This window comes from Engystomops pustulosus, chromosome 4, assembly GCF_040894005.1.
Source record: "Engystomops pustulosus chromosome 4, aEngPut4.maternal, whole genome shotgun sequence".
In the NCBI taxonomy this organism is placed as follows: Eukaryota; Metazoa; Chordata; class Amphibia; order Anura; family Leptodactylidae; genus Engystomops; species Engystomops pustulosus.
The window spans coordinates 206,284,203-206,299,859 of NC_092414.1; the positions used below are offsets into that span (position 1 = coordinate 206,284,203).

The 15,657-nt window shown below is 46.8% G+C and overlaps 2 protein-coding genes across 5 annotated transcripts in view; one reads left to right on the forward strand and one right to left on the reverse strand.

Moving 5' to 3' along the window:
- The window catches only part of PRDX2 (peroxiredoxin 2), a 176,868-nt gene that overhangs the window by 74,931 nt on the left and 86,280 nt on the right, over window positions 1–15,657 (forward strand). The gene's annotated exons all lie outside the window — the stretch shown is intronic.
- MAST1 (microtubule associated serine/threonine kinase 1) overlaps window positions 1–15,657 on the reverse strand; it is a 53,975-nt gene that overhangs the window by 14,712 nt on the left and 23,606 nt on the right. For 2 of the 4 annotated variants that reach the window (XM_072149655.1, XM_072149654.1), the window contains exons 3-6: window positions 9,486–9,577; window positions 6,093–6,168; window positions 396–477; window positions 152–312 (exon numbers count right to left, since the gene is read on the reverse strand). In XM_072149655.1, coding sequence (XP_072005756.1) covers window positions 152–312; window positions 396–477; window positions 6,093–6,168; window positions 9,486–9,577 — 411 coding nt within the window. Of the gene's footprint in view, window positions 1–151; window positions 313–395; window positions 478–6,092; window positions 6,169–9,485; window positions 9,578–13,573; window positions 13,952–15,657 lie in introns of those variants that run through there. The other 2 variants (XM_072149653.1, XM_072149652.1) reach the window with 2 other exon arrangements.

Below are 15,657 nucleotides of genomic sequence, written 5' to 3' on the forward strand. Positions count from 1 at the left end.
CAATCATCATGGCGTTACATCATCCTATATGGTAGACTTCTGCTTCCCGATTCCTCAGATCTACCAGTGACCACTGTTCCCTTCAACCTACGACACCCTTGGGCTTAGTGGGATCAATGTCAGGCACCGTATAACCACAAGTCTGACTGACCTTAAACTTCGAGATCGTGGCCTGACCGCAGGTGACCTCCGACCCCCGTCATCATCCGGGATACTCTCCGTACTGCCAAAGTGCTTGGATAGAAAGTGGAGCTCGTCCAGGGTGGGCTGGAATGGTAGCTGGTGAAGACGTTCCTGAGAAGAGGAGGAGGACTGCAAGGGAAAGAGACAGTCTTCACCATAAACTCCTACACCAAAGGTTAGTCAGTTCAGCAAAAACATAAATCCTGACTCACCGATACAGTGGAGCTTGGAGTATTTGTCCCATACCCGGAGGATGGAAGGGAAGCGAGAGACCAGCGGCGGCCATCTGTCCTGCTGGGAGATGTGGAGAACTTAGATACAGACTAACCCCCGGCTGTCTGAATACTACAAAAAGGTCCAGTACCTGGTGATTATGGACCCCCCAGGTGGATGTGTGACATTATTTTGTGTGTTTGCGCACCCCTATTCTTAAATTTCAACTCTGACCTAAACTCGCAGGAGGCCATTGCTTTGGGACCTTATGTGACTGATGCATTATGTTATCAGTGTCCATGATGTCAAATGGTGGACCACAGATGTCATTATGTCTAACAAAGAACCCAAAGTGTCAGCATATTATCAATGGATGACCCCAAGTGTAAGTATATAGGATCAATGGATGACCCCAAGTGTCAGTATATCATCAATATAACACAAATCATGAGTGTGCCATAAATGTTGGTCCCCCGATTGTCCAGTACCATCACTATAACACCCCATGTGTCCTGTACCATCAATATAGGACCCCATGTGTCCCGTACCATCAATATAGGACCCCATGTGTCCTGTACCATCAACACAACACCCCATGTGTCCTGTACCATCACTATAACACCCCATGTGTCCTGTACCATCAGTATAACACCCCATGTGTCCTGTACCATCAATATAACACCCCATGTGTCCTGTACCATCAGTATAACACCCCATGTGTCCTGTACCATCAATATAACACCCCATGTGTCCTATACCATCAATATAGCACCCCATGTGTCCTATACCATCAATATAGCACCCCATGTGTCCTGTACCATCAAAATAACACCCCATGTGTCCTGTACCATCAATATAACACCCATGTGTCCTGTACCATCAATATAACACCCCATGTGTCTTGTACCATCAATATAGGACCCCATGTGTCTTGTACCATCAATATAGGACCCCATGTGTCCTGTACCATCAATATAGCACCCCATGTGTCCTGTACCATCAATATAACACCCCATGTGTCCTGTACCATCAATATAACACCCCATGTGTCCTGTACCATCAATATAACACCCCATGTGTCCTGTACCATCAATCTAACACCCCATGTGTCCTGTACCATCAATATAGGACCCCATGTGTCCCGTACCATCAATATAGGACCCCATGTGTCCTGTACCATCAATATAACACCCCATGTGTCCCGTACCATCAATATAGGACCCCATGTGTCCTGTACCATCAATACAACACCCCATGTGTCCTGTACCATCAATATAACACCCCATGTGTCCTGTACCATCACTATAACACCCCATGTGTCCTGTACCATCAATATAACACCCCATGTGTCCTATACCATCAGTATAACACCCCATGTGTCCTGTACCATCAATATAACACCCCATGTGTCCTGTACCATCAATATAACACCCCATGTGTCCTGTACCATCAGTATAACACCCCATGTGTCCTGTACCATCAGTATAACACCCCATGTGTCCTGTACCATCAATATAGGACCCCATGTGTCCTGTACCATCAATATAGGACCCCATGTGTCCTGTACCATCAATATAGGACCCCATGTGTCCTGTACCATCAATATAACACCCCATGTGTCCTGTACCATCAATATAGGACCCCATGTGTCCTGTACCATCAATATAGGACCCCATGTGTCCTGCACCATCAATATAACACCCCATGTGTCCTGTACCATCAATATAGGACCCCATGTGTCAGTATATCATCAATACAACACCCCATGTGTCCTGTACCATCAATATAGGACCCCATGTGTCCTGTACCATCAATATAACACCCCATGTGTCCTGTACCATCAATATAACTCCCCATGTGTCCTGTACCATCAATGTAGCACCCCATGTGTCATGTACCATCAATGTAGCACCCCATGTGTCCTGTACCATCAATATAACACCCCATTTGTCCTGTACCATCAATATAACACCCCATTTGTCCTGTACCATCAGTATAACACCCCATGTGTCCTGTACCATCAATATAGGACCCCATGTGTCCTGTACCATCAATATAGGACCCATGTATCCTGTACCATCAATATAACACCCCATGTGTCCTGTACCATCAATATAGGACCCCATGTGTCCTGTACCATCAATATAGGACCCCATGTGTCCTGTACCATCAATATAACACCCCATTTGTCCTGTACCATCAATATAACACCCCATTTGTCCTGTACCATCAGTATAACACCCCATGTGTCCTGTACCATCAGTATAACACCCCATGTGTCCTGTACCATCAATATAACACCCCATGTGTCCTGTACCATCAATATAACACCCCATGTGTCCTGTACCATCAGTATAACACCCCATGTGTCCTGTACCATCAGTATAACACCCCATGTGTCCTGTACCATCAATATAGGACCCCAAGTGTCAGTATATCATCAATACAACACCCCATGTGTCCTGTACCATCAATATAGCACCCCATGTGTCCTGTACCATCAATATAACACCCCATGTGTTCTGTACCATCAATATAGGACCCCATGTGTCCTGTACCATCAATATAGGACCCCATGTGTCCTGCACCATCAATATAACACCCCATGTGTCCTGTACCATCAATATAGGACCCCATGTGTCAGTATATCATCAATACAACACCCCATGTGTCCTGTACCATCAATATAGGACCCCATGTGTCCTGTACCATCAATATAACACCCCATGTGTCCTGTACCATCAATGTAGCACCCCATGTGTCATGTACCATCAATATAACACCCCATGTGTCCTGTACCATCAGTATAACACCCCATGTGTCCTGTACCATCAATATAACACCCCATTTGTCCTGTACCATCAATATAACACCCCATTTGTCCTGTACCATCAGTATAACACCCCATGTGTCCTGTACCATCAGTATAACACCCCATGTGTCCTGTACCATCAATATAACACCCCATGTGTCCTGTACCATCAATATAACACCCCATGTGTCATGTACCATCAATGTAGCACCCCATGTGTCATGTACCATCAATATAACACCCCATGTGTCCTGTACCATCAATATAACACCCCATGTGTCCTGTACCATCAATATAACACCCCATGTGTCCTGTACCATCAATATAACACCCCATGTGTCCTGTACCATCAGTATAACACCCCATGTGTCCTGTACCATCAATATAACACCCCATGTGTCCTGTACCATCAATATAACACCCCATGTGTCCTGTACCATCAATATAACACCCCATGTGTCCTGTACCATCAATATAACACCCCATGTGTCCTGTACCATCAATATAGGACCCCATGTGTCCTGTACCATCAATATAACACCCCATGTGTCCTGTACCATCAATATAACTCCCCATGTGTCCTGTACCATCAATGTAGCACCCCATGTGTCATGTACCATCAATGTAGCACCCCATGTGTCCTGTACCATCAATATAACACCCCATTTGTCCTGTACCATCAATATAACACCCCATTTGTCCTGTACCATCAGTATAACACCCCATGTGTCCTGTACCATCAATATAGGACCCCATGTGTCCTGTACCATCAATATAGGACCCATGTATCCTGTACCATCAATATAACACCCCATGTGTCCTGTACCATCAATATAGGACCCCATGTGTCCTGTACCATCAATATAGGACCCCATGTGTCCTGTACCATCAATATAACACCCCATTTGTCCTGTACCATCAATATAACACCCCATTTGTCCTGTACCATCAGTATAACACCCCATGTGTCCTGTACCATCAGTATAACACCCCATGTGTCCTGTACCATCAATATAACACCCCATGTGTCCTGTACCATCAATATAACACCCCATGTGTCCTGTACCATCAGTATAACACCCCATGTGTCCTGTACCATCAGTATAACACCCCATGTGTCCTGTACCATCAATATAGGACCCCAAGTGTCAGTATATCATCAATACAACACCCCATGTGTCCTGTACCATCAATATAGGACCCCATGTGTCCTGTACCATCAATATAACACCCCATGTGTCCTGTACCATCAATATAGGACCCCATGTGTCCTGTACCATCAATATAGGACCCCATGTGTCCTGCACCATCAATATAACACCCCATGTGTCCTGTACCATCAATATAGGACCCCATGTGTCAGTATATCATCAATACAACACCCCATGTGTCCTGTACCATCAATATAGGACCCCATGTGTCCTGTACCATCAATATAACACCCCATGTGTCCTGTACCATCAATGTAGCACCCCATGTGTCATGTACCATCAATATAACACCCCATGTGTCCTGTACCATCAGTATAACACCCCATGTGTCCTGTACCATCAATATAACACCCCATGTGTCCTGTACCATCAATATAACACCCCATTTGTCCTGTACCATCAGTATAACACCCCATGTGTCCTGTACCATCAATATAACACCCCATGTGTCCTGTACCATCAATATAACACCCCATGTGTCCTGTACCATCAATATAACACCCCATGTGTCCTATACCATCAATATAACACCCCATTTGTCCTGTACCATCAATATAACACCCCATTTGTCCTGTACCATCAGTATAACACCCCATGTGTCCTGTACCATCAATATAACACCCCATGTGTCCTGTACCATCAATATAACACCCCATTTGTCCTGTACCATCAATATAACACCCCATTTGTCCTGTACCATCAGTATAACACCCCATGTGTCCTGTACCATCAGTATAACACCCCATGTGTCCTGTACCATCAATATAACACCCCATGTGTCCTGTACCATCAATATAACACCCCATGTGTCATGTACCATCAATGTAGCACCCCATGTGTCATGTACCATCAATATAACACCCCATGTGTCCTGTACCATCAATATAACACCCCATGTGTCCTGTACCATCAATATAACACCCCATGTGTCCTGTACCATCAATATAACACCCCATGTGTCCTGTACCATCAGTATAACACCCCATGTGTCCTGTACCATCAATATAACACCCCATGTGTCCTGTACCATCAATATAACACCCCATGTGCCCTGTACCATCAATATAACACCCCAGGTGTCCTGTACCATCAATATAACACCCCATGTGTCCTGTACCATCAATGTAGCACCCCATGTGTCATGTACCATCAATATAACACCACATGTGTCCTATACCATCAATATAACACCCCATTTGTCCTGTACCATCAGTATAACACCCCATGTGTCCTGTACCATCAATATAACACCCCATGTGCCCTGTACCATCAATATAACACCCCATGTGTCCTGTACCATCAATATAACACCACATGTGTCCTATACCATCAATATAACACCCCATTTGTCCTGTACCATCAGTATAACACCCCATGTGTCCTGTACCATCAGTATAACACCCCATGTGTCCTGTACCATCAATATAACACCCCATTTGTCCTGTACCATCAATATAACACCCCATTTGTCCTGTACCATCAGTATAACACCCCATGTGTCCTGTACCATCAGTATAACACCCCATGTGTCCTGTACCATCAGTATAACACCCCATGTGTCCTGTACCATCAGTATAACACCCCATGTGTCCTGTACAATCTATGAGATATCACTTCTGGGATATAACACCGTCCCAATGCCCTACTGATGATACACTATGAACAGCTATTACCTGCGTGAAGATGCAAATGAGAAGTGAGCGGCTGCACTGGGGGAGAAGTTCCGGGGACTGTCCATGGGGCTTCCCCCTGAAATAAGACAAAGATATGGCGGCCATCATGACTGCACCCATAGCTGCGGAGCAGGTAACCCTTACACAGGGCGTTTCCACGTTATTAATACTGCTGACTTGTTTACAGAGGAAAGTTAGCAGACCCTAGGACAGTGATGGTGAACCTATGGCACGGGTGCCAGAGGTGGCACTCAGAGCCCTCTCTATGGGCACCTGAGCCATCAGCCCAGCACAGAGTTCGCCAGGCAGGACTCAAGGCCTCTTACAGTCCCAGAGAGCCCAGGACCCTAGAAGGAAGCTACTATAATCCAAATGTCTTCTTCTTTCTACTGTATTGGTGTCTTCAAGTACCTAGATACTTTAAACCTGTGATAGAGCAGGTAGTAATATGTTACTGCTTAAATTGACGCATTGGCACTTTGCGAAAAATATGTGGGTTTTGGTTGTAGTTTGGGCACTCAGTGCCTAAAAGGTTTGCCATCAATGCCCTAGGACAGTGGTGGCGAACCTATGGCACGGGTGCCAGAGGGGGCACTCAGAGCCCTTTCTGTGGGCACTCAGGCCACTGACCCCAAGACAGAGGTCACTAAACAGGACCAAATTCACCAAATCTACCTGCAGACCCAGGCAATTTAAGCAATGCTGCAATCGGCGATATTTTAAAACAACACTTCATTGGCTGTTTGGAGCTGCGGTAAAAATGATAGTGTTGACAGAACTGCAGTATCTTTGTAGGTCTTCCTGCTGGACCCTCCATTCTTACTGCACAGAGAGACCCTGGTGAGAAGCTACTATGATAGTCTGAATGTACCCTCCTTCTTTCAACTGTATTAGTGTCCTCAAGGGGCCGATACGATTGATAGATGTTGAAGAGCAGGTAGCAATAAGTTACTGCTTAAAACTCAACGTTGACACTTTGCGGTAAATAAGTGGATTTTGGTTATAGTTTGGGCACTCTGTCTCTTAAAGGTTCACCATCACTGCCCTAGGAGATACCCAGGTTATACCAGCTGTACACATATCATTATATACAGGAGATCCCCAGGTTATACCAGCTGTACACATATCATTATATACAGGAGATACCCAGGTTATACCAGCTGTACACATATCATTATATACAGGAGACACCCAGGTTATACCAGCTGTACATATATCACTATATACAGGAGATCTCCAGGTTATACCGGCTGTACATATATCATTATATACAGGAGATCCCCAGGTTATACCGGCTGTACATATATCATTATATACAGGAGATCCCCAGGTTATACCAGCTGTACATATATCATTATATACAGGAGATCCCCAGGTTATACCAGCTGTACATATATCATTATATACAGGAGATCTCCAGGTTATACCGGCTGTACATATATCATTATATACAGGAGATCCCTAGGTTATACCGGCTGTACATATATCATTATATACAGGAGATCCCCAGGTTATACCGGCTGTACACATATCATTATATACAGGAGATCCCCAGGTTATACCGGCTGTACATATATCATTATATACAGGAGATCCCCAGGTTATACCGGCTGTACATATATCATTATATACAGGAGATCCCCAGGTTATACCGGCTGTACACATATCATTATATACAGGAGATCCCCAGGTTATACCGGCTGTACATTTATCATTATATACAGGAGATCCCCAGGTTATACCAGCTGTACATATATCATTATATACAGGAGATCCCCAGGTTATACCGGCTGTACATATATCATTATATACAGGAGGTTCCCAGGTTATACCGGCTGTACATATATCATTATATACAGGAGATCCCCAGGTTATACCAGCTGTACATATATCATTATATACAGGAGATCCCCAGGTTATACCAGCTGTACATATATCATTATATACAGGAGATCCCCAGGTTATACCGGCTGTACACATATCATTATATACAGGAGATCCCCAGGTTATACCGGCTGTACATATATCATTATATACAGGAGATCCCCAGGTTATACCGGCTGTACATATATCATTATATACAGGAGATCCCCAGGTTATACCGCCTGTACACATATCATTATATACAGGAGATCCCCAGGTTATACCGGCTGTACATATATCATTATATACAGGAGATCCCCAGGTTATACCAGCTGTACATATATCATTATATACAGGAGATCCCCAGGTTATACCGGCTGTACATATATCATTATATACAGGAGATCCCCAGGTTATACCGGCTGTACATATATCATTATATACAGGAGATCCCCAGGTTATACCAGCTGTACATATATCATTATATACAGGAGATCCCCAGGTTATACCGGCTGTACATATATCATTATATACAGGAGATCCCTATACCGGCTGTACATATATCATTATATACAGGAGATCCCCAGGTAATACCAGCTGTACATATATCATTATATACAGGAGATCCCCAGGTTATACCGGCTGTACATATATCATTATATACAGGAGATCCCCAGGTTATACCATCTGTACATATATCATTATATACAGGAGATCCCCAGGTTATACCGGCTGTACATATATCATTATATACAGGAGATCCCCAGGTTATACCGGCTGTACATATATCATTATATACAGGATATCCCCAGGTTATACCGGCTGTACATATATCATTATATACAGGAGATCCCCAGGTTATACCAGCTGTACATATATCATTATATACAGGAGATCCCCAGGTTATACCGGCTGTACATATATCATTATATACAGGAGATCCCCAGGTTATACCGGCTGTACATGTATCATTATATACAGGAGATCCCCAGGTTATACCAGCTGTACATATATCATTATATACAGGAGATCCCCAGGTTATACCAGCTGTACATATATCATTATATACAGGAGATCCCCAGGTTATACCAGCTGTACATATATCATTATATACAGGAGATCCCCAGGTTATACCGGCTGTACATATATCATTATATACAGGAGATCCCCAGGTTATACCGGCTGTACATATATCACTATATACAGGAGATCCCCAGGTTATACCGGCTGTACATATATCATTATATACAGGAGATCCCCAGGTTATACCGGCTGTACATATATCATTATATACAGGAGATCCCCAGGTTATACCAGCTGTACATATATCATTATATACAGGAGATCCCCAGGTTATACCGGCTGTACATATATCATTATATACAGGAGATCCCCAGGTTATAACAGCTGTACATATATCATTATATACAGGAGATCCCCAGGTTATAACAGCTGTACATATATCATTATATACAGGAGATCCCTAGGTTATACCGCTTGGTTGCTGTATAACTTGTGTGGAGCACTTACCTATGTGACCAGGCAGAGGTGAGTGGGGTCGGGGGAGGGTGGGTGAGCTGCTGCTTGTCAGGATCAAACTTTTCCTGTTGCTGCTCCTGCAACTACATTAGAAAGCGGATATTTGTATATAAGCTGCTAGATCCCCGGGGAGAGCGGCTACATGCTTACACACTTACATACATGTAATATATGAGACACACGGGAGCGCAGACACCGGGACGAGGCGGCTCAGCTGCTAGACCCCCCGGGGAGAGCGGCTACATGCTTACACACTTACATACATGTAGTACATGAGACACACGGGAGCGCAGACACTGGGAGGAGGCGGCTCAGCTGCTAGACCCCCGAGGAGGGCAGCTACATGCTTACACACTTACATACATGTAGTACATGAGACACACGGGAGCGCAGACATTGGGACGAGGCGGCTCAGCTGCGAGACCCCCGGGGAGAGCGGCTACATGCTTACACACTTACATACATGTAGTACATGACACACGGGAGCGCAGACACTGGGAAGAGGCGGCTCAGCTGCTAGACCCCCCCGGGGAGAGCGGCTACATGCTTACACACTTACATACATGTAGTACATGAGACACACGGGAGCGCAGACACTGGGAAGAGGCGGCTCAGCTGCTAGACCCCTGGGGAGAGCGGCTACATGCTTACACACTTACATACATGTAGTACATGAGACACACGAGAGCGCAGACACTGGGACGAGGCGGCTCAGCTGCTAGACCCCTGGGGAGGGCGGCTACATGCTTACACACTTACATACATGTAGTACATGAGACACACGGGAGCGCAGACACTGGGACGAGGCGGCTCAGCTGCTAGACCCCTGGGGAGAGCGGCTACATGCTTACACATTTACATACATGTAGTACATGAGACACATGAGAGCGCAGACACTGGGACGAGGCGACTCAGCTGCTAGACCCCCGGGGAGGGAGGCTACATGCTTACACACTTACATACATGTAGTACATGAGACACACGGGAGCGCAGACATTGGGACGAGGCGGCTCAGCTGCTACACCCCCCGGGGAGGGAGGCTACATGCTTACACACTTACATACATGTAGTACATGAGACACACGAGAGCGCAGACACTGGGAGAAGGCGGCTCAGCTGCTAGACCCCCCGGGGAGGGAGGCTGCATGCTTACACACTTACATACATGTAGTACATGAGACACACGGGAGCGCAGACACTGGGACAAGGCGGCTCAGCTGCTAGACCCCCGGGGAGGGCGGCTACATGCTTACACACTTACATACATGTAGTACATGAGACACACAGGAGCGCAGACACTGGGAGGAGGCGGCTCAGCTACTAGACCCCCGGGGAGGGCCGCTACACGCTTACACACTTACATACATGTAGTACATGAGACACACGGGAGCGCAGACATTGGGACGAGGCGGCTCAGCTGCGAGACCCCCGTGCAGGGCGGCTACATGCTTACACACTTACATACATGTAGTACATGAGACACACGGGAGCGCAGACATTGGGAGGAGGCGGCTCAGCTGCTACACCCCCCGGGGAGAGCGGCTACATGCTTACACACTTACATACATGTAGTACATGAGACACACGAGAGCGCAGACACTGGGAGGAGGCGGCTCAGCTGCTAGACCCCCCGGGGAGGGCGGCTACACGCTTACACACTTACATACATGTAGTACATGAGACACACGGGAGCGCAGACACTGGGAAGAGGCGGCTCAGCTGCTAGACCCCTGTGCAGGGCGGCTACATGCTTACACACTTACATACATGTAGTACATGAGACACACGAGAGCGCAGACACCGGGGCGAGGCGGCTCAGCTGCTAGACCCCCGGGGAGGGCGGCTACATGCTTACACACTTACATACATGTAGTACATGAGACACACGGGATCTCAGACACTGGGAGGAGGCGGCTCAGCTGCTAGACCCCCGGGGAGAGCGGCTACATGCTTACACACTTACATACATGTAGTACATGAGACACACGGGAGCAGACACTGGGATGAGGCGGCTCAGCTGCTAGACCCCCGGGGAGGGAGGCTACATGCTTACACACTTACATACATGTAGTACATGAGACACACGGGAGCGCAGACATTGGGACGAGGCGGCTCAGCTGCTAGACCCCCGGGGATAGCGGCTACATGCTTACACACTTACATACATGTAGTACATGAGACACACGGGAGCGCAGACACTGGGATGAGGCGGCTCAGCTGCTAGACCCCCGGGGAGAGCGGCTACATGCTTACACACTTACATACATGTAGTACATGAGACACACGGGAGCGCAGACATTGGGACGAGGCGGTTCAGCTGTTAGACCCCCCGGGGAGAGCGGCTACATGCTTACACACTTACATACATGTAATACATGAGACACACGGGAGCGCAGACACTGGGACAAGGCGGTTCAGCTGCTAGACCCACCGGGGAGAGCGGCTACATGCTTACACACTTACATACATGTAGTACATGAGGCACACGGGAGCGCAGACACTGGGACGAGGCGGCTCAGCTGCTAGACCCCCGAGGAGGGCAGCTACATGCTTACACACTTACATACATGTAGTACATGAGACACACGGGAGCGCAGACATTGGGACGAGGCGGCTAAGCTGCTACACCCCCCTGGGAGAGCGGCTACATGCTTACACACTTACATACATGTAGTACATGAGACACACGGGAGCGCAGACACTGGGACGAGGCGGCTCAGCTGCTAGATCCCCGGGGAGAGCGGCTACATGCTTACACACTTACATACATGTAGTACATGACACACGGGAGCGCAGACATTGGGACGAGGCGGCTCAGCTGCTACACCCCCCTGGGAGAGCGGCTACATGCTTACACACTTACATACATGTAGTACATGAGACACACGGGAGCGCAGACATTGGGACGAGGCGGCTCAGCTGCTACACCCCCCGGGGAGGGAGGCTACATGCTTACACACTTACATACATGTAGTACATGAGACACACGGGAGCGCAGACACTGGGGCAAGGCGGCTCAGCTGCTAGACCCCCGGGGAGGGCAGCTACATGCTTACACACTTACATACATGTAGTACATGAGACACAAGGGAGCGCAGACACTGGGACAAGGCGGTTCAGCTGCTACACCCCCCTGGGAGAGCGGCTACATGCTTACACACTTACATACATGTAGTACATGAGACACACGGGAGCGCAGACACTGGGACAAGGCGGCTCAGCTGCTAGATCCCCGGGGAGAGCGGCTACATGCTTACACACTTACATACATGTAGTACATGACACACGGGAGCGCAGACATTGGGACGAGGCGGCTCAGCTGCTACACCCCCCTGGGAGAGCGGCTACATGCTTACACACTTACATACATGTAGTACATGAGACACACGGGAGCGCAGACATTGGGACGAGGCGGCTCAGCTGCTACACCCCCCGGGGAGGGAGGCTACATGCTTACACACTTACATACATGTAGTACATGAGACACAAGGGAGCGCAGACACTGGGACAAGGCGGTTCAGCTGCTACACCCCCCTGGGAGAGCGGCTACAAGCTTACACACTTACATACATGTAGTACATGAGACACACGGGAGCGCAGACACTGGGACAAGGCGGCTCAGCTGCTAGATCCCCGGGGAGAGCGGCTACATGCTTACACACTTACATACATGTAGTACATGAGACACACGGGAGCGCAGACACTGGGACGAGGCGGCTCAGCTGCTAGACCCCCCGGGGAGAGCGGCTACATGCTTACACACTTACATACATGTAGTACATGAGACACACGGGAGCGCAGACAGACAGGGATGAATAATACATGACCCTCTGTAATGCTCACACTACACTGTCTGGAGTGTAAGCTCTTCTGACCTGCCGGATCCCCTCCATATGTTCCTGAACAATACAAACCATCCAAGAGGCTTCATATCTGATTCATCTTTATGGTAAAATCTGACCAGTTTGGCATCATTAGAGTGCAAGCTCCTATGGCCAACCCCTTGCATGCGGCATGTCACCTCTATGACCCCATGTGCCCTATGGCTCCTGCCTGCCACCCCCCTGCAGCCAGGTTACCTCTTGGTTCTCCTGAACATGGCGGCAGGTAGGTGACCTCGTCCAGGTGAGTGCAGGAATAACAGCTGGAGGAAGGGGGATGGGATTACGGTGATCAAAGGCAAATTAGGAGGGACATTGTGGATGAAAGGGACGGAGGGAAGGAGGGAAGGAGGGATCTCTGAGGAAGGTGATGGAAGGATAAGATGGGGGGAGATACAGGAGCCGGGATGTGAGAGTGGGATCAGGTGGATCCGATCCAGAGGAGAACGGAAGAAAGAAATCCAGAGAGGGGAGGACGAGGGACGGACAGAGAGATGACAAGGAGATTCTGAGGGCGAGTGCAGGGAGAGGAAGCAGCAGAGGGACGGGAGGGGGAGCGACGGGAAGATGGAGAGAGAGAGAGAGAGGGAGAGGTGTGTGTCTGCAGATGTCACTGTACCAATGCCGTGTACTGCTGTGTCATACATGTACTGCTGTGTCATACATACATGTACTGCTGTGTCATACATACATGTACTGCTGTGTCAAACATACATCTCCTGCTGTGTCATACATACATGTACTGCTGTGTCATACATACATCTACCACTGTGTCATACATACATGTACTGCTGTGTCATAGATACATGTACATCTACCGCTGTGTCATACATACATGTACATCTACTGCTGTGTCATACATACATGTACTGCTGTGTCATACATACATGTACTGCTGTGTCATACATACATGTACTGCTGTGTCATACATACATGTACTGCTGTGTCATACATACATGTACTGCTGTGTCATACATACATGTACTGCTGTGTCATACATACATGTACTGCTGTGTCATACATACATGTACTGCTGTGTCATACATACATGTACTGCTGTGTCATACATACATGTACTGCTGTGTCATACATACATGTACTGCTGTGTCATACATACATGTACTGCTGTGTCATACATACATGTACTGCTGTGTCATACATACATGTACTACTGTGTCATACATACATCTACTGCTGTGTCATACATACATGTGCATCCCCTGTGTCATACATGTACTGCTGTGTCATACATACATGTACTGCTGTGTCATACATACATGTACTGCTGTGTCATACATACATGTACATCTACCGCTGTGTCATACATACATGTACACCCCCTGTGTCATACATACATGTACATCTACTGCTGTGTCATACATACATGTACTGCTGTGTCATACATACATGTACTGCTGTGTCATACATACATGTACATCCCCTGTGTCATACATGTACTGCTGTGTCATACATACATGTACTGCTGTGTCATACATACATGTACTGCTGTGTCATACATACATGTACTGCTGTGTCATACATACATGTACTGCTGTGTCATACATACATGTACATCTCCTGCTGTGTCATACATACATGTACATCCCCTGTGTCATACATGTACTGCTGTGTCATACATACATGTACTGCTGTGTCATACATACATGTACATCTCCTGCTGTGTCATACATACATGTACCTCTGTGTCATACATACATGTACCGCTGTGTCATACATACATGTACTGCTGTGTCATACATACATGTACTGCTGTGTCATACATACATCTACCACTGTGTCATACATACATGTACCTCTGTGTCATACATACATGTACCTCTGTGTCATACATACATGTACATCTCCTGCTGTGTCATACATACATGTACCTCTGTGTCATAAATACATGTACATCTACTGCTGTGTCATACATACATGTATCGCCTGCTCTATACATCATATACTTTATATACCTCCATGTCCTGCTCTATACATTATATACTATATATACCCCCATGTCCTGCTCTATACATCATATACTATATATACCGCCATGTCCTGCTCTATACATCATATACCGCCATGTCCTGCTCTATACATTATATACTATATATACCGCTTGCTCTATACATCATATACTATATATACCACCTGCTCTATACATCATATACTATATATACCACCTGCTCTATACATCATATACTATATATACCACCTGCTCTATACATCATATACTATATATACCGCCTGCTCTATACATCATATACTATATATACCGCTTG